Below are 19,582 nucleotides of genomic sequence, written 5' to 3' on the forward strand. Positions count from 1 at the left end.
TAATCCTTATACTGCCCTTAATATTCTGTTTCAATCCTACTAATGCTAACAAGTTCTTGGTGTATTATATTCTTTTCATCATTACATCTATTTGTGATTTTCCCTTCTCATTTTGGATTAGGGATGGTCCATTTGCCTTTTATTTGGTTTGGGGTTTTTTTAAGACACGAGGATATTATCCTACTTTTTTCGAAGGTTGAATGACGTCAAATCATCATGCCCCTTATACCGCAGGGACACATACTACAATGGATGGGAAAACGGGCTGCAATCCCGTGAGGGGAGCTAACTCTAAAAACCGGCCCTCAGTTTGGGTTGCATGCTGCAACTTGCCTACATAAAGCTAGAATTGCTGTTAATCGGGGTCCGTTCCAGACAGCTTTCCTTCCTTTTCCTGGGATAACACTTCTTGCAAGCTTTTTCCTCATCGCCCTCCCTGTGGAATTCTATTGTCTATGGTCAGATTCATGTTCTTTTTGTTCTCCCAGAAGAGAAGCTACGTGTTTGCTGACACTGGACTTATCCATGCTGTTCAAAGTTAGTTTTAATTGGATTAGTGCCAAACTCAGCCTGGGATGAAAGTTCTCTTCTGGGTCTTAATTCTCAATCTATTTTGTTTTCTGACATTTTCCTGAAAGAGATGGAATTTGTTAACATTTGACTTGTCTGTCCACTTATATAATGGCTATTCATCTGTACTCAGTGTTTTGTGTGTCATTCACAAAGATGATCGAAGTTAAGTTGTCATTGTAAAGAATAGGCGATGTCCATTTATTGTTGCTTTTAACAATGCAAAATTCTGGCTATCAGCGCATTTTACACACAGCTCTCACAAAGAATGCACACATGATCTGTGCAGATTCATGGATTTGTAACTGTAATTAGCACTTCTTCCTCTCAGAACTATGGAAAAAATCATCTGTATAAATGATTTATGAAATAGGAAAAAGCTTATTAAGAGAACTTCTTGCTCAAACTTCTTGCTCAAAGTGTCTATGGAGGTGCGCTTTTGTACACTATTTTAATTCTGTTTGTCCTGTATATAACTCTATAATTTTACAACAGGTGCTTGTATAGCAATGAGGTTTCATTGCATGGAGATGGTTTCCTACTTGGAATCATCGTATTACAGTATGTGGTCTTGGACTCTTTTGTGCAAATCTTGGATAAAATATGCTAGTTTTTTGTTACTGTTTATTTGTTTTCAGGATGTTTCCTGTTCGTTGTGGCAACAGTTGATGCTGTTGTTGCTTCCAGAACTGCAGGGAAAATATGTTACAACTCACCGAAATGAAATAAATCCAAATCCTTGGAGACACTGATTTGAGAGTTGAATTTGTTCATTTCTTGAAACTAAAGCAACAGGTGGGAATAAAATGAAAAAAAAGGTTTGATTAAAGAAGCAATATTAACATTTTTCGTGCCCGTGCCCGTGCCCGTGCCCTTGCCCTTGCCCTTGCCCTTGCCCGGTGAAGAGTTTCTTTAACCATGCTTGTTTACAAATACACATATGGATCCATAACTCCATATGTTTGATAATGGAGAACTTTCCCATTCTCATTAAATAAAAGGAAACAACTGCATGAACACACTTGACAGGGCTTTGGATGCCTTTCAGATTACACTGATGAGCACATCATTGTTTCCTATGCTGCTATTGACTCAAAAGAACACACTCAAGCTCAATCTCTAGCAGTCCTCTCTCGACTTTCTGCAGCCTGAGAGTGATTTCCTGCTTTACTTTCCCATCCACCAGGGAGATGATACTATCTTTCACCAAGGTGTTCTCTATGCTTGCCACCCACTTCCCGAGCTGCATCGCTTCTTGGATTGCAGAATTCTCATAGGCTTTGGCAGCAGAGAGCAGGGGTTGAATGTCGATCTCCGCCTCCCCCATAAAATCATCGGTTGAGAATGTATCTTTGTCATAAACAAGCTGCAAACAACAATCCCAAAAGGCTCATTAGACATGATTCAGCACAGGAAAGCTTTTCATGTCAGAATTGATGCCTAACATATTAATAAACTACAGCATGCAACATTAAGTGCTTGATTCTATTGAGCTGTTCAATTTATGATAATAGGAAAAAGTAACCCCTACCAAACCCATTTAAAAGGCATTGTAAATTTAGAACAAAATCAACAGTGTTTTGTTTTTATTTCTAAACCGAAACAAGGACCAACTTATGTAAGTGATCTGATTATACCACTTCAGTTTCATAGGTAGCAGCCAATCCCTCAAGTATGTTCCATTTGATGTGAAATTACTGACGGCAAAAATTCTAAAAGAAATTCAATTTCGATCTCATCTAAAATCCACCATACTCTTTTTATTTTGGTACAAGGGAAATAAAAGATCCAGTAAATCTCTTATGCTGCCAAGGAATATAGAAACATAAAGTGAGGACCCAGACCCTTTGAGTGTTTTTTAATCTTTACAGAGGCTGAGAGGACACGGTCATATTTTCTCCATTGGACCTCAGTGTGACGCTAGCTGATTGGGTCGCATAAGTAGGTACTCAGAGCAAATGTGTGAAAACAATTTATCAGGGCAGTGGCATTGGAGTTCACAAAGAGTACTATAAAATCTAATCTCAAATGAGTACTATAAAATCTAATCTCAAATGGCTTCACAAAGAAGGCAAAGGCATTGGAGTTCAGGCAGTGGCCAAGAGAGCTTGTTTGGCCATCACAGTATACTGTTTATGGTACTTTAGCAACAAGAGGAGATTTGAAGGCTTAGTCACCCTTCCTGATGCTGTTATAAAGGTGATTCAAACTCACACTTTTAGAATAGTGTAAGATAAATTTCCCATTCTCTGTATTTGAGTTATAGTTTTTTTTTTGGCTAATTTACCCCTGGGTATGGGTTTTGATGTATTTGAGTGGTAGTTATTTGTGGCATGAATGCCCTGGGTTTTACCCAGTTTGAGTTGTATTTGCTTCTCTGGTTGTGTGAGCTATGGGCTCCCTTCCTGGGTATGCCCAGTATTTGTACATATCCATTTGGTCTATAATATAATTTTCTGATCAAAAAAATAAAAACAATTTATCATGAACATTAGTTTTCATGTAATTCTGTAATGGGCTACTTCCAAAATTACGGTTCATTCCTATTTTCACATATGAATTTTTTAAAAAAAACAGAAGCAAATTATCTATCCATGGAGTCACTTGTGTGCAGCATGTAGAGTGAAACTGACAATCAAACAATATATTAGTGCCAAGAAAGGACAAACATAAGAATCTATGCCATTAAAGAGTTTAATTTTTTATTTTTTCTTGTTTAGTTGGAATGAGAAATGGATATGCTATATTCAGGATGCAGGGAAAAAAATAGAATCAGGTGAATAGGGGTCTCATAAACTCTGTGTGGAAAAGGGTATCAGAAAGTAAGAACAGAAAAAAGAAACATGGAAGAGACGCAGGAGAATTGCATATAGGGTGAAATAAATCAGTGCTGGAAGCAGAGAAAAGAGGGGAAAAATATGTACGGCAAATATGTTTATCATTTTGTGAGACTAGATGATGGTTTTTCATATTATTTACAATTTATAAAGAGATCGCTGAGGAAATAGAGAAGGAGAAAAAGAAAAAGAAAAATGGGATCCTGCTGCTACTTTTTTAGCCATTAGGAACCAAGCTTCTAGGATTTTACTGTCCTTTCCTTTCCAACAATTTTTGAATTCAAAGCCAATGAAGCTACGATGTTGAAAGGCGGCTTGATCTACTTAGTGCATTCAATACATTATGTTTACCAATTTAGTCCCTAAAAGGAGTTTAATCTATACAAAGATAACATTTTCAAAATTTGCCCAGAGTCACGTTGAAGCAAGCAAGTTGCATTGTCAGCACACACACACACGCATAGAGAGAGAGAGAGAGAGAGAGAGAGAGAAAGTAATATTTTATTATTCTCAAGGATCAGTATTTGGTAGTATATGAGCATCATGAGACCGTAATAAAATGAAAAAAGAATGAGCAGGAACAATCATGCAGCTTAGTATCAATATATACCCAATGCAGGATATTACCAGAAATTGCAAGACATTCTATAGCAAGGTTTGCATGTGCCTGGATGAAGTGTGGAAATAATTCAATGTGCATCCAAATTTTCAGTTCCACATCAAGTTAGAATATGCATGAGAGAAACTGACTTACCAATTTTAGGGGAGGAATAGTATCCGGAATTGACAGTAGTAGGCTCTCATTCCAGACTGGGTTCAGATTGCTTTTTATAACGCGCGTCTTCATTGACTGCAACAGAATTTATGAAGAAATTAATCTTTAACAGCCAGTTGACCCAAGGGAAATAATCAGGAGTTGCATAAGACATAACTCACTTGGTGCCCCAATGTAAGGATGACATAAGGATCACTAGTCACTACATCCCGAACAGCTAAGTTGGTGCCTCTAACGACATTGACCTTTATCAATCCGACAAATTCAACCATACCCGCCTACAAACAATACTCATAAGAGCTATAAGACACAGGAATCCAAGTCAGTTTTAAAATCTATAGTGATGTTTGGATTGATTGATGTCTAGATTTTCATAGAAACATCTTTGCAATATGCTGGCTTTCAAAGTATCCTTTTCTTGTGGCATTAATAATAATAAGGGGGGATTCCAATTTGGGGTTGAGATGTTCTTGTGAAAGTCCTGGAAGGCTATTTGACAGTTATATCCTCTTTTTATTCCTTATGGAATTTTTATTTTTTTTTGGTGGGAAATAGGCATCATACTCAGTTTTGGGAAAACATTTGGGTGGGCGTTCTTCGCTTTGCTCATTTTTCCCCTTTTGTGCAGGCTGTCCTCTTCGCACAACGAATCTATTTCTTCATTCTTTATCTCTAATGGGGCTGGATTCTATTGTTTCCATTTTTGTAGGGTTCCTATTGAAAGGGCAGTATTGGAGCTTGCCTCCTCCTTAAGTTTGTTGGATGATAAGATTCTTTCCAAAAGGAGGGACTAGTGTTCCTGGATTCTTGTTTCTTCAGGGGAATATTCTTCTAAATCTTTTTTTTGAGCATTTAACCAATAAAAACTTGCCTTTCCCGCTTCATAGATCTATTTGGAAGGCTAAAGTCATCTCTAAGATTAATGCTTTTCTTTATTTGTTTGGTCGTTTTTAATAGAGTTAACACTACAATATGCTGCAAAGCAGGAGGCTTTTCAAGGCTGTATCTTGGGATGATGTTTTCTTTGTTTTGAAAATTCAGAATCTGCTTCTCACTTGTTCATTCTTTGCTCCTTTTCTTGGAGAATGTGGAACAATCCTTTTGGTTTATTTGCAGAGAGTGGGGTACGTCTGGAGTTGGTGGAATCTCTTTTTAGATTTTGTAAGGGGTAAAGATGCTTTGGTGTTGTGGAGGTGTGCAATTTTTGCAGTTTCATGGGGGGTTTTGGGTAGAGCAAATGCTTGTATTTTGACGGGGACGAGGATGCATTTGATTATGCTTTTGGACAGGATTCAATATCTTGCCTCCTTGTGCATTTTTGCAGCCAGATGTTTCATAAGGTTTTCTTTTTCTGATTAACAGCGTGATTGGCTGGCTGTGCTGTTGATTTATTTTAATTTTTTTGTTCTTGTATCTTTTGAGGATTTCTTATGCTTCTTGTTATACTTCTTATTTTTCGTAATAAAATCCCTTATTTTTCAAAAAAAATAAAATAATGATAAAGGCGAAGAAGCTTGGTTTAAATTGACAGATAAGATTAGAAAATCATGAGTAATTTTTCAGTAAAAAGCCGAGAAGTCATTGAAAGAATATGAGAATCTAGTTTCTTTCTTTCTTTCTTCTTCTTCTTCTTCTCTTTTTTTTTTTAAACTGAATTCTTCAACTAAACAACAATTCGAAAGAATGTGTATTACTTCACATTTTCCAACTGTATCATGCTTCAATTATAAAAAGCAAATTCAAAGTTCAAACACCCTTGAATAATCTGATAAGCAATTAGCATGAGTCAAAATAGAAAACGATTACCAGAGAGTTGTTTTTTCTTGAGTGCCTGTGCTCTTCTTTTCTTCTCCAGCTGTTCCGGAATGCCTGCCCAAGTCCATGGATTCGACTAGTTGTTTGTTTCTCATATTGTTTCTTATCTTGGGTTGGACCAGAATTATGGCTCAGATAACTGCCTGGATAGGGAGTTGAACTACAATTACGAACTGAGAAGGGGCAGAACAGCTGTTCATCTGAGTTCACAAATTGTTGTAGCTCATATTTTCTCCTGAATATTCAAATCAGAGGATTTGTGAATTAGAATGGTTTTCGGTTTCTGAAGTTATGAAAAATGTGATACCCATATTACCTGATAAAATCTGAGCGCTCCTCTATGGAGGAATCTGGTTTTGGTTTTTTGTAGTTTTCTGGAATCGAAGCTTCATACTTCAGGTTTACCAGCGTATTTCCACCCAAGCCTACTAAAGTATCAACTTGTTCATCTGTCCATTGATCTAGTTTAACAGATAATACCTGCAATATAAATAATAGTCACTTAGTCAGAAAGAGAAACCTATTCTGTTGGCACACTACCCCTACCATGTTATTATTTCAAATTTTATAGAATGCCCAAAGACAATGCTTTTATCGATTTATTTATTTACTGGATGCGGGCCCAAAGACAATGCTTTTATTGATTTATTTATTTACTGGATGAGTGCCCCCGCGGGGGGGGGGGGGGGGGGGGGGGGGTGTGGCGCTCTGGAAATGCAGTGAAGCAGCATTTCTTCCCTCACTAACCTACCCATTAATTGAGTTTTTATGAATATGAGACTGCATGCAGTAGAAAAGATGCTTAACATCTAGTAGTTCAGTATTGTAAGTGAACACCTCTCCACTAATGGATTTAGAGTTTATGGATCAGCTAAAAATACACCATTGATAAGTGACTTGTATTACTTAAAAAAATTATATATGCACATAAAGGATCAAGCTATAAGTAAGACAAACACCATGGGATAAATCATCTGGTATATGCTAGAACAAGAGGCAAAAACAAGCAGTTACATTTCTTAAATTTTTTTGCAATACCCACTGCACACCGCTCCCTTGACATATAGCAGCGGGATATCCCTAAATTGCTTTTCACATATAAGATGACAAATACTTTTGAGTTGTAATTAAAAAAAAAAAAATGATATCACACACACACACAAGTTGCTGGGCGATGATCAAATGTTCTTTAGTAGCATGGAGGCTACATCTCAATAGGTGCTAAGGCGGCTCTTATTCAGCTGGCAGTGGCTACTATTTTTGTTTTCTTATTGTCTTGCTTAAGATTTTTACCATCATTTCCAAAAGATGTTCAAGATGATGACAAGGGATATTTTCTTGTGGTTTGGAATGCTGAAGAGAAACAACCATCGTATTGAACAGAATGGGGGAGTATAGGCCTAATTCTTTAGGGGCCTGTTTGGAACTTGGAAAATGTAAGGTAAAGGAAAGGAAAATATTAATAATTTGGTTATCAAGAAAAATGAGAAAGAAAATTAAATATATAGCAGAAGTTCAATTTTACATATCATTAACATTTGCTTGTTCTTAATTTTTAATCATATTAGAACAAATTATTTTTAATCATATTTCATATAGAAATAAAATGCAATGGAAAATAAACTTTCTCCTCAGTTTCCTTTTTTTTTTTTTTTTTTAATTACTTAAACAAAATCTCGATCCAAATAGAGCCTAGGTGATCTTGGTAAATAATTACGCAAAAAGGCCTTGAATACCATTGCCTGGAGCAAAAGAATCTACTTTTCACTTTACCAGAGATTCAAGGTCTAGAGCATGTGCACCTATATGCATGTAATAGATATTCATGTATGCATAGTTATAAGGTAAGCTGGAGCATATGCTAAAAGTAATAATAGAAGCAAGAGAAATCTATATATATATATATAGAGAGAGAGAGAGAGAGAGCGATGAGAAAATGAATTGATAAATGAAGTCCAGTAGTGGCCCTCGTATGCTACTATGCTCTAAAGTTTATGTCTTGAGTTTGAACCCAGCATCATGCAGCCTGCGTTGCCAATTATATAAGAATTATGCCCTGCACCACGAAGCACTGAAAACCTTGAATCTCATTAACTTGCCACCTACCACAATGGACTAGGTTCTCTCTCTTGCCTTTCTTCTCATTGTATGATGCTTGTTCTGGGTTGAGAAAAGATTTGTAATAACTTAACTCCAGGTTATAGGTTGAGAGGTTCCTCTTGTAGTGATATTTTTTACATCTTTCTTGCTTTTTTTCCCCCTTTGCTAATAAAACATCTCTTTTCCTAGTGGCAGTATATGAACTTCAGTTCATCCCATATGTCACCTAATTATTTGAATAGATCAAGGGGCTTTTGCCCAATTGAACAATTCCAAGATCAAGGTGCATTGTCCAGCAAGCTCAGCTCTTATCTTCCTTTTGACACCTCATTTACCTCTCTCACCAGAAAGTATAAATTGAACTACTAAAGTTTCCCATTGGTGGCCACTAAAAGGCCTTAACCCCTGTAATTTGCTTCAAGGCAGACAGTATGGATATGTACTCTTGATTGAACAGTAGCTTTCTCCAGATTATGAAATATCTCCATTGATCTAGACTGTTTAGTCCTCAGCAAGTATGGCAAGATTCAGAGGCGGTCTCCATAAAGTGTTTCTTCTAGCTGTAGACAAAATTTCATGTTTTGAATAAAAAAAAAAGGAATTGCAGCACTTTTGTTTTCATGAGGGCCTTTTAGGAAGAAAAGAGTAGGAGCATCTTTGAGAACAGGTTTAGGAATGTAAGTCTTCCTGTTAAAAAATCAAGGTGCTTCATAATTCAGGGGCATCATTAGAGATGACATTGGATGATTTTTTGACAAGGCTGGAAATATTAAAGAAGCATTTTGTAACATTTATTTCATCAGTTCCCAAATTGGTTGAATTCTTATGTCCAACATCTGTATTTAGTGAATAATTTATAGAACTATTGCGTCCAAATTTAACAGCAATGCAACAAGAACAGAGTTTTCAGCGTTACAAGATTCAACCAATCAACATAAAATCAAGATGACAACATCAAACTTCATTTGATTTTTTCAGTTGTACTTGAATATCATTGCTTTGTCATAAAGTTAAGCATTCTCACTTTGAGAACTCTTAAACTTATCCTTTTGTGGCATGAGTTGAAAGAAAGCATCCTTCTCAATTCTACATGCATACTACCTAGTAGTTATCCTTAACGATTCTACATGCCTGTTTTTCAAAAAATCTGGCTGACTTAATTATCATCATTTTTTAAAACAAAAAGTTCTCGAGGAGCATGATTCCTCCTTTTACCAATCCTAATGGCCTGATTTTCAAACATAGGGCAAACGATCAGATAATTTGTGAATATGAGATTCAGCTTTTACCAAATATAAATTGAGATGAAAATTCGTAAACCAGGTTTAAGAGCACAGTTTGAATTCCATACCTTAGATATATGCACTCCAAGGCTTCTATGCACGCCAGAACACTTAATACAGATAAATACTCCAAGACTTAATGATCTGATGTCCACCAAGTAAAGTAGAAAGAACACATTATTAGAAAGTAGAGTATTAAGTTCATTTCAATGCCTGCCAAAGCTAAGCAGACTCATTAAAAAAATGAATGGAACAGAAAAGTAAGAGCAAGCTCCTTAGGGGTCTAAGGTACCAGTAAAAACAGGAGCTGTTAGGGTTTTACATTATAACAATAATGTGAAATCTATATAAAAAATACCAAATACAGTGTTTTTTGTTATCTTAACTGTCAACTGTATGCCTAACCAGGTAATATCAGATACAATGATGTGACATCAAAGAGGGAGAGAAGGAGAGACTAGAGAGAGAAGAAAGAGGAGGGAGAAGAAGGCAGAAGGGAGAAACAGAGATAACTTCCTGATTTCTAATTCACTAAAAGCTGCCTTCAACAATACAACCTCCTAATATATACATAAAAAAACTAAAACAAATAAAATTACAAATAAACACCTAAATAAATAATAAAAAAACCCATGGGACACAATGTCCTGCTTCTAGCTATGCTTCACACAAGGGGAAAACTGACCATCCTAATTTTGTTTTGGACACTGCGCTCTAGTGAGGTTTTAAAAGTTTGTTCAATGTTCTATGACTCTAAATGTATTACCCCACAGGATGTGTTGTAAGCTACATTGATGATGTAAACAAATCAAATAATTCCAAAGAAACTTGTAGAAAGAAGATGAAATTTTTAGTTATTTTTGAAAATTATGTTAGTACTTTTACACGAGCTATATATTTGGTGAGAATAAACACAAGAAACATAGGGAATGTTGTGAGCTGTAAAAGAGGATTTTGATATATTCTAAGAGTGTACATTATCTTTGGAACTATGAGATGTATTATCTGATCATATTTACACAAACTATTCATGACATCTATCGATCATAATTAATGTGTACAGAAACATCTGTACTATCAACTTTCAATGTACATGTTCTAAGGGTTCTCATTTTACAGTAACTATATGCATCATAACCATATAAAACTTCAAAGCATCTTAGAAGTAATTTGCACATGAAAGCCTACTGCAGCCGGATAAAGAGTAAAAAAGGCAAAATTTCCCAGTCAACTATTAGATCATGATACTTACACCCATTTTGGATGTGGAGATCCACAATCTGCGCAAAACCTGTTGCCAGATTCACGCAACAGATTCTCAAGTCTTCTTTGTGCGCCTAGTCAATGAAAAATGCAAGTTACAAAAGATAGGTAAAAGTAATCATTCTATAATGCAAAAAGCTTTCATAATAGGCCAAATGAGATATTATGTCCCTAGACAACACTAAGAGAAGCACGCCCCTGATAATTGATGCTATGGAAATTGAATTATTCTAAGAATGTGTATACCGTAGTGCAATCTTTTACTAGCAGTAATGGGCTCTAGAGATGATTTGAATTTCAGAAATAATTGATGCATGTATCAATATAGAATTCATTATGATCGAAGGAAGTTTCAGGAGGACGAAATACAAAATTTGACAATGTTAGCATATCTATATATCCATATTAACAAAAAAATAATCCTAGTCATACAAAGAAATCATCAAAGGTGAGGCTTGTGAAATGCACTGACATTAGGTAATTGGAATAAGTATGCCTTTGAACTTTGTCTCTCTCAGAGCTAGTGGTCATTTAGGCATTAATAAGATTGGTTCCGTACAAGCCACATTTCAAAATGCTGAATTGTTTCTATGACTAATGCTAAATCATACTATCATAGTAACTCAGCACATAAGCTCCTAGCAGCTTAAGCTTTCAGGAGTTATCCTGATTCTGATTACTTAAAAATTTGTATTCCAACATTGAATTTATTATTTGTCTATTTGTTGCCTAAAAAAACTTTGTGAATTTCCACCAAGAGATTTTGCTAATGAAAAAGCTTTTAAAGCTTTTCGAAAATTAAATATGTCGGACATTACGATTTTGAAGGAGTTTCGAATTAAACATCAGGAAGTTCGCGCCAGGCCTGGAAAAATTATTTCGTGGGTTAAACCTCTAGCAGAGTAGATAAAACTTAATTGTGATGAGAGTTGTAGGGGCAATCCAAATACTTCAGGAGGTGGAGGAATTATTCGAGACTGTCATGGCATGGCGAAAGCGGCTTTTCAAGATATTTTGGCAATGGTATGAACAATAGTGCGGAATTAAAAGCAATTCTGGAAGGAAACCGCTTATGTAAACGACTTCATTATTATAATGTGATTATTCAATGTGAATCGCGAATTGTTGTTGATTGGCTTCGGAAAGGTAGATGTACCTTGTGGTATCTTTGAGATTTTTGGGAGGACCTCGTGGTGGAGCTGGAAGGAGTGAACTTCATGGTGATCCATCAATATAGAGAAGGCAATAGTGCGGCTGATTTTCTCGCTAGAGAAGGAGAATTGGGAAACAATGTCATATACGAAGAACAACATCTTTTACCATGTTCTTTGAAAGGTATCTTTCGGATGGATAGGTTAGGTCTAATTTCTTTTCGTCATTAGTTCAACCTCTTGTTTTTTGTTTGGTGGGTTTAGGTTTGTTTTAAGGTTTTGATTTTTTTTTAGGCCTATTTAGAGTTGTTTAGTGGTTATCTATTTGTAACTTGTTTTGCTGGAATCACACTTTTCCTCCGCCATAAGTGAGGGGTTTTCTAATAAAGAAAGGAGGTGCCGCCCTTTTTTACCCAAAAAAAAGCTTAAGCTTTCAGGACCAATGTGATGGCTTAACCTTAAAGAATAGAACTACATTTTTTGAAACTTCAGTTGCTTTGATTTTATCTTCCATATATTTGTTTTCTATTTTCATGTTTTTGAAAAATGGTGGCGGTCAGCATAATGGTAGCAGTTGTGACCATCGTAGACATTACACAACAGGTAATGGACATCACATTCGTGAATTCTTTTCTGCTTTAGCAAATTTTCCAAAATTCACACATCTTGACCCCATAATCTGACATGCTAATGTTTTTAATGATTTGAAGTAAATTTTAATCAATCTAAGTATAATGAATATTACAGGTGTTGGATGTTACCTTGGTTTGTTTTAGTTTTTGTTGTTGCACAATTGCTACAAAACATTCATATTTCAAGCAAGAACACAAATGCACAGCACTAGAACGTGTTTTTGTCTCCAAATTAGGTGTAGGAAAAATATGAAAAATAAGGACAAAATAACTTATAATATGCAAATATGTATGTTCTTTTAATGAGGGAAAAAGTTAATAAACCTAAATGAAAAAAATAAAATTAATAATTAAAATAAAGTCAACTTAGAATTTAGTTTCTAAGGTGTGAACCTTTAATATAGAAAAAAAGAGTGGAAAAAATGCAAAAAAAAAAAAATACAAAAATCTATTTTAGCCATTCACAGCTGGTTGGATAACGTCATGGTCTACAATGATTCATAGCTACTATTATGGTACCATAATGAACCATATTGTCCAATATGGTTGTGAATCAAAGGAACCTCCACGATATTGCCCTGTCACAGTCTCGAAATCCACTGATACCATTGCATAACAAACAGTACAACAATTACGCACCAATTTTTTAAATAACAGAACTTATTTTGCATATAATTTCATTTGGTTGTGACACAATGAGAAGTACCTTCTCATAGACCAGAGGCATTGAAACAGACAAGTTCAATGTAATGGTTTGAAAAAACATTAAAGCACAATATATTCCGTTTCGAGAAAAACATACGCAATGTAATATTCAGTCAAGAACTTCAATAATTAAAGCACAAGATACCAGTAGAAGGTGTCTGTCCTTCCTTTTGGCAAGTCCAACTTGTTGAGGGGTCTGAACATAATAAGTCTAATAAGCAAGCCCCTGTTCCTAAAAATTGAAAAATCAATAAGTTGATGATAACCAATTGAATAGAAATACACAGCATGTGAGTGATTGGGGCACTAAAATGAAATCTATGGAATCTCACAGATATAAGACCCGTTATACGTATATGACATGGAATGTTTCTCCTCCGAAGGTCCTACATTGATATTAAGTTCTACATAAAACCAATGCAACTTTCCCATTAACTAAAATTTCACACTTTTAGAAACAAAGGGACACATCAGACAGAACCAATTATTCACATGTTTGTGTCATGGAGAAAGAAAATAAAGGATGGCCATTTCTTCAACATGCAATTAAGCTTATAGCGATCAAACTCAATAGAATGACAAGACTGTTTGACAAATCTTAGAAAATGAACTGTATGTAGAGGTTTGTGGATATCATTATTGGACATTACAATTCCAGAATTCTACTTTGGCAGAAGAACCCTAACAGAATCAACAAATGCAATGAAGTTTGTAGAAGGAAACAGTCCCAAAAACTATTATGTCAACCTTACTTTACCAGGGAAAAGTGCAAATGATTCATTTGTTAAACCCCACAAAGAATATGCTTATAAATGCATGAACTTCAATTAAAACATGGTTCCCAAAGGCTCTATGAAAACTACAGACCATGTATCTGCCATTCTTCATTGAGATTCATCTTCCTTCCAACATCAAAAAGCAAAATCACAAATACTTTTATGTTAAAAGTGCCTTCAGTCTACTAGCGACTTCTGCTGACATGCTGTCTGAGTTTTCTTTTCATGTCTTCAACTAAGTACAATTGAAATTGACAAAGTGAACTATTATTATCAGATAAAATGACACATAGATCACACCACAGTACACCATTTCTTCATCAGAAGCCCTTCTGTTTTGCCAACAACCAACACACCAACACATTATTTTTTATCTACAATTAACTGAGGGAATGATTTGCGAATTCCACATTCCTTGATAATATCTTCACGAATATTATTTCTTCAATTTAACCATAATTATTCTAGTGTTACTTAAATCTATTGTATTGCTTCCGCCGCCCCCCGCGCGCGCCCCCGGGGGGGAGGGGGGGGGGGGGTGGTGGGGGTGGGGTGTGGTGGTGTTGGGTGTCGGGGGGTGGGATCTATTTTCACCATCATGGACCGATGGCACCTCATCAAGACTATTTTGGTGCAACCCTATGAAAATGTATTTCTGTTAAACTTATCTATTAAAAAAGTCATAAACCTTTTGAAATTTACCCTACAGAAAGCCAATGCAACGTAGAGAGACAAAACTCGTTTAAGCCAAATAAGTGTCTCTGCATAAAATTTTCATGAATAAACACAAAAATTACCTGAAACATTGTTGAGCCGAGTCTCTTCCTGCTCAGTAGACATCTCCAGCTCCTAAATTTTGAAACCCAAACCATGAAATTTGCTACAATATGAAAATACCCATCTCATCAGCTTCCTCTCTGCATTTGACCAATTGGGTGTTAAAGAACAAATTCAAATCAACCTCTTTATGCAAAAATATACATGATTCAGAGAGAGAGAGAGAGGAGAGAGAATTTGAAAAACCACAACATGAAGGGATTGGAACAGACAAAACGAAGAACAGCAACTAATTCTTACAGATTGAAAGAAGGAGATGCTAACAAGACTTGGGAGAGGAATTTGAGGTCGAGATTAGGAACGATGCAATGAAAGAAAAGGGGATTTCACAAATAATGGGCGAACCCAGGAAAAAAAAAAAAAATCGTGAAAACTGCGGGGATTAATATTACATAAAAGAACAGTTGACCGGAATCAGGAAGATTTGATGATGGGTGGGAAAATTGGGAACAAAAGATTTCTCGTTTTGTTTTTCTATCGAATTTTGTTTATTTAATTTTTGTTAAATGAGATTTTGTCCCCACCAAAAAGTCAGGGACGAGTTATTTGATTTTCGGAACGAGAGTTATTCTGGTCGTTGGTTCGTCACCGGTCATCTGAACGCTGAAGGACTACCGCTCCCCCACGCGTTCCCCCAGCGCGTGTACATCTCCGGATAATTAAAATGTGCTCCCTATATTAAAAAGAAATGTTTTTAAAAACGTGAGTCACTTGCTCCAAAATTTTCCTTCAAAAAAATTAGTCTATATATTATTTAATTATTTTATTTTTTAATTTTTGTACAATATATATTATAATGGGAATATTATTTTTTAAAATTTATAATTTTAAACTATCAAATTATCAAAGTCTTAATACCAATTCATTGATCTCCAAATCTATAATTTTTTTAAAAAAATGCATATATATTTTTTTAGAAATTTAAATATAAAAACAAAAAATATCATTTTTTTTAGTTAATTTCAGTTTCAATTGCAATGTTCTAAACTTTTTCTAAAGATTCAGCCATTTAAATGTAATTTCCTATTAGGAACAAAATAATGCGAATCATAAGTTAAAAACCTAAATTTTTTTTTTTTCATATTTTCTGATAGCCAGCCAATAAGAGGGAGAGAGACATGTGCACATTATCATAGAGGAATTTTAACACATGCTATAGCGAGTTAACTTGAACCTTAGAGAAATCTCATTTTCTCACAACTTCTCAGTCGCATGTACACAAAGACTAATTGTCAAAAAGTATTGTGAAAATCAATACATGAGATATTAGATCTTAAAAGATTGAAAAGAAACTAGTGTAATGAAAAAGGGAAAATTGAAAAGTTTGCGATAGAATTAGATTGGTCATCGATATAGTCTGATGAGAATTAGACCGACCTTACTTCATTGTTTTGTATTTGTTGTTACGATATACTGTGAACTGGTCAATAAAGCAATGATATGAGGGAGAGAGAATTAAAGATGGTAATTATTATAATTTGGTATTAAAACCTATTATTGTGAAATATAAATAGATTCAACATAATATTTCTCAGGGAGTGTAGCCAAGACAATATTTATTGTTGACTAAATTTATGCATATGATTATTGAGCTAATAATAAATCTATCTCTACGATCTAGAATATTGCAATTGCACTAATATTATTAATTTTTTTTTTAATTTTCAAAAAATGTTGATTGATTCTTATATTTTAAAAAAATTTAGTGAGTAATACTAATTCTTACCATTATCAAAAGAAAAGATTAATGTTACGCATATCAAACATTGCTTGCAAACTTGTTTTGGACAAGAAATAGACGAAGTAAATATAATTATTTTGAGTCAATGTTTTACAACTTAATATAGATAAATTATCATCTTAGTTTGACTGATTATGTAGATCATTCTCATTAACTGATTTTTATTCTATAGAAAAATAGTTGTTGTAAATTTTATATTCTTAATTCAAAACTACTACACAGGATGGATTTGGATGTCAGAGACAACCTCCTATTACATATATTCAAAATTCTTCTATTTTGGGGGTTCATTTTTCATTTTTTGATTGCGAGTCAATATTAAATTTACAACTAAATATAGATCAATTATTATTTTATCTTGATTGATTATTTAGATCATTCTCATTAATTTCTTTCTATTTATTTATCTATTTATAAAAACTGGTTAGTTGTTGCAAAATTTTTCCTTTAATTAAAAATTACCTCAACATCGCCAATTTTGGATGTTAAAAAAATCCTCTTAATATTTGATATATCCCAAAAGTATATCACCTCATAAAGTCAACAGGAGACTAAGACCCAACATTGATGAGGGCAGTTACCACCAAAGTCTATTGCTCGGTCAGAGCAATTGACGCCTGCCTTATAAATGACGAGAGCAATCCGTGCCAATGAGGAGCGATTCATGCTCGTACCATAATTCGCCAATAAATGACATATCACCCTCGGGTCCTTCGCTATAAATAGGAACCCAGAGAAGAGGTTAAGGTATCTCATTCTTAACCCATCTTTACTGTTGCTTATAACCTTTCTAAAAGCAGTCCCTTACTTAGGCATCAGAGAGATCCCCCGGAGTATACCCCGGGTCCTCCAAGCCTCTCTTTCTTTGTCCTTTTCAGGTGATCGGGATCAGAAAACTCATCGGAGGTCACTTGATAATTTTTTGTTGCAACTGTTGGCGTCGTTTGTGAGAACATTTCTAAGAGGTTTTCTTCCTACTTCTGATCTTCGATCCCTGATCACGATGACATCATCAGAGTATTGGCTCGATCTCTCTTTCATCTTGATCGCTATCAATTACTACACCATTATCAATGTAGAGACCTGAACCCGTAAATAAGGAAAATAAATAAGAAAGGGGTAAAAAGGGAATAACAGCAGGGTTCATCGACGAAGGCAGTATGTTCATCGACGAAGTCCCTTCAACTCTTCGTTGTTGAAATTCAGAGTGTTGTCGACGAAAAAATACCAAGCTAACCAAAGAAAATATCCAGATGGGGTTTGTTGACGAGGGAAGAGTTTAATCCATGAACAACCTAGCTGGTTTGCCGATGAAGGCGCCGCTTCGTCGACGAATTTGACTCGGTCAAAGGCTCTATAAATATTATTTTTGGTTGCTTAAGGGTTAAGAAAACCCAAAAACTCACTCTCTCTCTCTCTAGAACCAGCGAGTTCTCTCTCTCTCTCTCTCTCTCTCTCTACGATTCTTCGCCGTTCGTCATCCGTTTCGACAATCGGAGGTTCCTGCGTGGATCAGAAAGAGAAACTCTATAGTTATAGCTGATTAGATCATTGTTTTGAGGATTTTCGGGATTTTTCCTAAAATCGAGGTAAGGATCTGGATTTGTTTTTGAATTGGTAGATCTGTAGTAAATAGGATTATATTGAATTATTGTTCTTCGATTTTTAGGTTTTGAGGTTTCTGTGTCATAGTTTTGGATTTTTAGATTTTTAGCTCGTGTTCCGGTTTTTACGTTAAAAGGTAATGGGATTTGTTTACATCAGTATTTTTAGAAAAAGAAACCACAGAATATGTAGCCTATGTTTATATGTACTTATTGGCTGCTTATTTGTAAAGTTTTATTGGGTATAAATGTCGAATCTTATGGTTTTGGCAAAAATGGAGTTTTTGGCATATGATCTCCAAATTTCTTATACTACTTTATTTGCATTAAAACTAAAGTAGGAGATGCTTGAAATTCTTAAATAGCAGCAGAAATGATATTTTATGAACCGGCTTATATGAAATGTATAATTTACCAAATAAGTGTGACATATGATATGAATTGAATCTTTATTGATTTGAGATGTACGTGTATGAATTATGGGGACTAAAGTCCCAAGTGATTATCAGAAAATGCAGAAAACAGGTGCCAGTTAGATGTCGTGCCAAGTATGAGAAAAGGGTAAAATCGAGAGGCTACGAGCTGGTTTTTACCACAGTATGAATGAAAGTATGCATGAATGAGATTATGAAAACACTATATATGATATTGGGACTGCAACTTGTCTCAATAGTATATGAAGCTTTAAAAAAGCTTATTTTATGTAGGCTTAGTACCGTTGCCAAAATAGAGGTACAGTGCAACCACACGTAGTTATTGTTCAGTGTGGGTACCCAGTAGTAGGCTTTGTAAGAAGGGCCATTGATCAAAAGGGATCAGAATGGTGATGGCCAAGTTGGACTACAGTATGTTATGATGCCTGATGATGCCTGTACATACAGGGCTCGATCAGTGTTTTCTTATCGCACAACCCTTGCCACGGGGAGTTACTGGCATAGTTATGATAGTTTCGAGCTAGACGGTGTTCTAAATATGCCTATACATGATTTAAAGGCTTTACTGGGCAGAGTCACAGGTCTGAGTACCAGACGGAGGGATCGTACAGTGTATGGGCCTGTACCCTACCCTAACCTCGGGAACTCTCACTTGTAATGATGTTGGGTTTTATATTATCAGGGAGTTATATATGCACTATATATACATTATAATATTAAGAATGTGCAATTTATGTAACTGTTTTCAAACAAAAATATAACTGTACAGTCACACACTAATATAATATCTTCCTCTTTACTAAGAAGTGTCTCACTCCAATCTTACAACCTTGTTTTCAGGAGTTACAGGAAATTGGTCCTAGTCTTCTAGAAAGACTTTAGAGCGTAGCGTCTGGTTAGCTAACTTAAGTTTTGTAGGAGTTGTTTAGCCAGGATGAGCTTCTTTTTGGGAATGTAATATAGTTTATGTTTTACGTACTGATGAATGTATGTAAAGAACAGTTAGATGCTTTGGTATGTCTATTAGAATCCATATGAATGTTTTATGTTTTTCGAAAT

General features: G+C 35.2%; 1 protein-coding gene across 3 annotated transcripts; it reads right to left on the minus strand.

The window, feature by feature from the left end:
- Window positions 1–1,322: 1,322 nt before the first annotated feature.
- On the minus strand, window positions 1,323–15,299 carry LOC131163825 (probable ADP-ribosylation factor GTPase-activating protein AGD11). 3 transcript variants are annotated; one of them, XM_058120605.1, is made up of 10 exons: window positions 14,985–15,299; window positions 14,705–14,824; window positions 13,277–13,363; window positions 10,633–10,717; window positions 9,449–9,524; window positions 6,314–6,477; window positions 5,989–6,232; window positions 4,344–4,460; window positions 4,162–4,257; window positions 1,323–1,936 (listed from the first exon to the last, which is right to left on the minus strand). In XM_058120605.1, the coding sequence occupies exons 2-10, from the start codon at window positions 14,745–14,747 to the stop codon at window positions 1,655–1,657; spliced, it is 1,194 nt and encodes a 397-aa protein (XP_057976588.1). In that variant the 5' UTR covers window positions 14,748–14,824; window positions 14,985–15,299; the 3' UTR covers window positions 1,323–1,654. The 3 variants fall into 3 exon arrangements, with proteins under 3 accessions (XP_057976588.1, XP_057976589.1, XP_057976590.1); XM_058120606.1 differs by having other exon boundaries at window positions 13,277–13,357; window positions 14,985–15,283; XM_058120607.1 differs by lacking the exon at window positions 13,277–13,363 and having other exon boundaries at window positions 14,985–15,283.
- Window positions 15,300–19,582: the final 4,283 nt, after the last annotated feature.

The sequence above is a fragment of the Malania oleifera genome, chromosome 9, assembly GCF_029873635.1.
Source record: "Malania oleifera isolate guangnan ecotype guangnan chromosome 9, ASM2987363v1, whole genome shotgun sequence".
Lineage (NCBI taxonomy): Eukaryota > Viridiplantae > Streptophyta > Magnoliopsida > Santalales > Ximeniaceae > Malania > Malania oleifera.

What these genes read in the sequence shown, in the direction of transcription:
- LOC131163825 (XM_058120605.1), bottom strand. Translation starts at nt 14,747, where the DNA reads ATGTCTACTGAGCAGGAAGAGACTCGGCTCAACAATGTTTCAG. An exon ending in TTGGAGTGCATATATCTAAG is followed by an intron (nt 6,478 to 9,448) that starts GTATGGAATTCA and finishes TTTATATTGCAG; the next exon opens with GTATTATCTGTTAAACTAGA. An exon ending in GAGCGCTCAGATTTTATCAG is followed by an intron (nt 6,233 to 6,313) that starts GTAATATGGGTA and finishes TTGAATATTCAG; the next exon opens with GAGAAAATATGAGCTACAAC.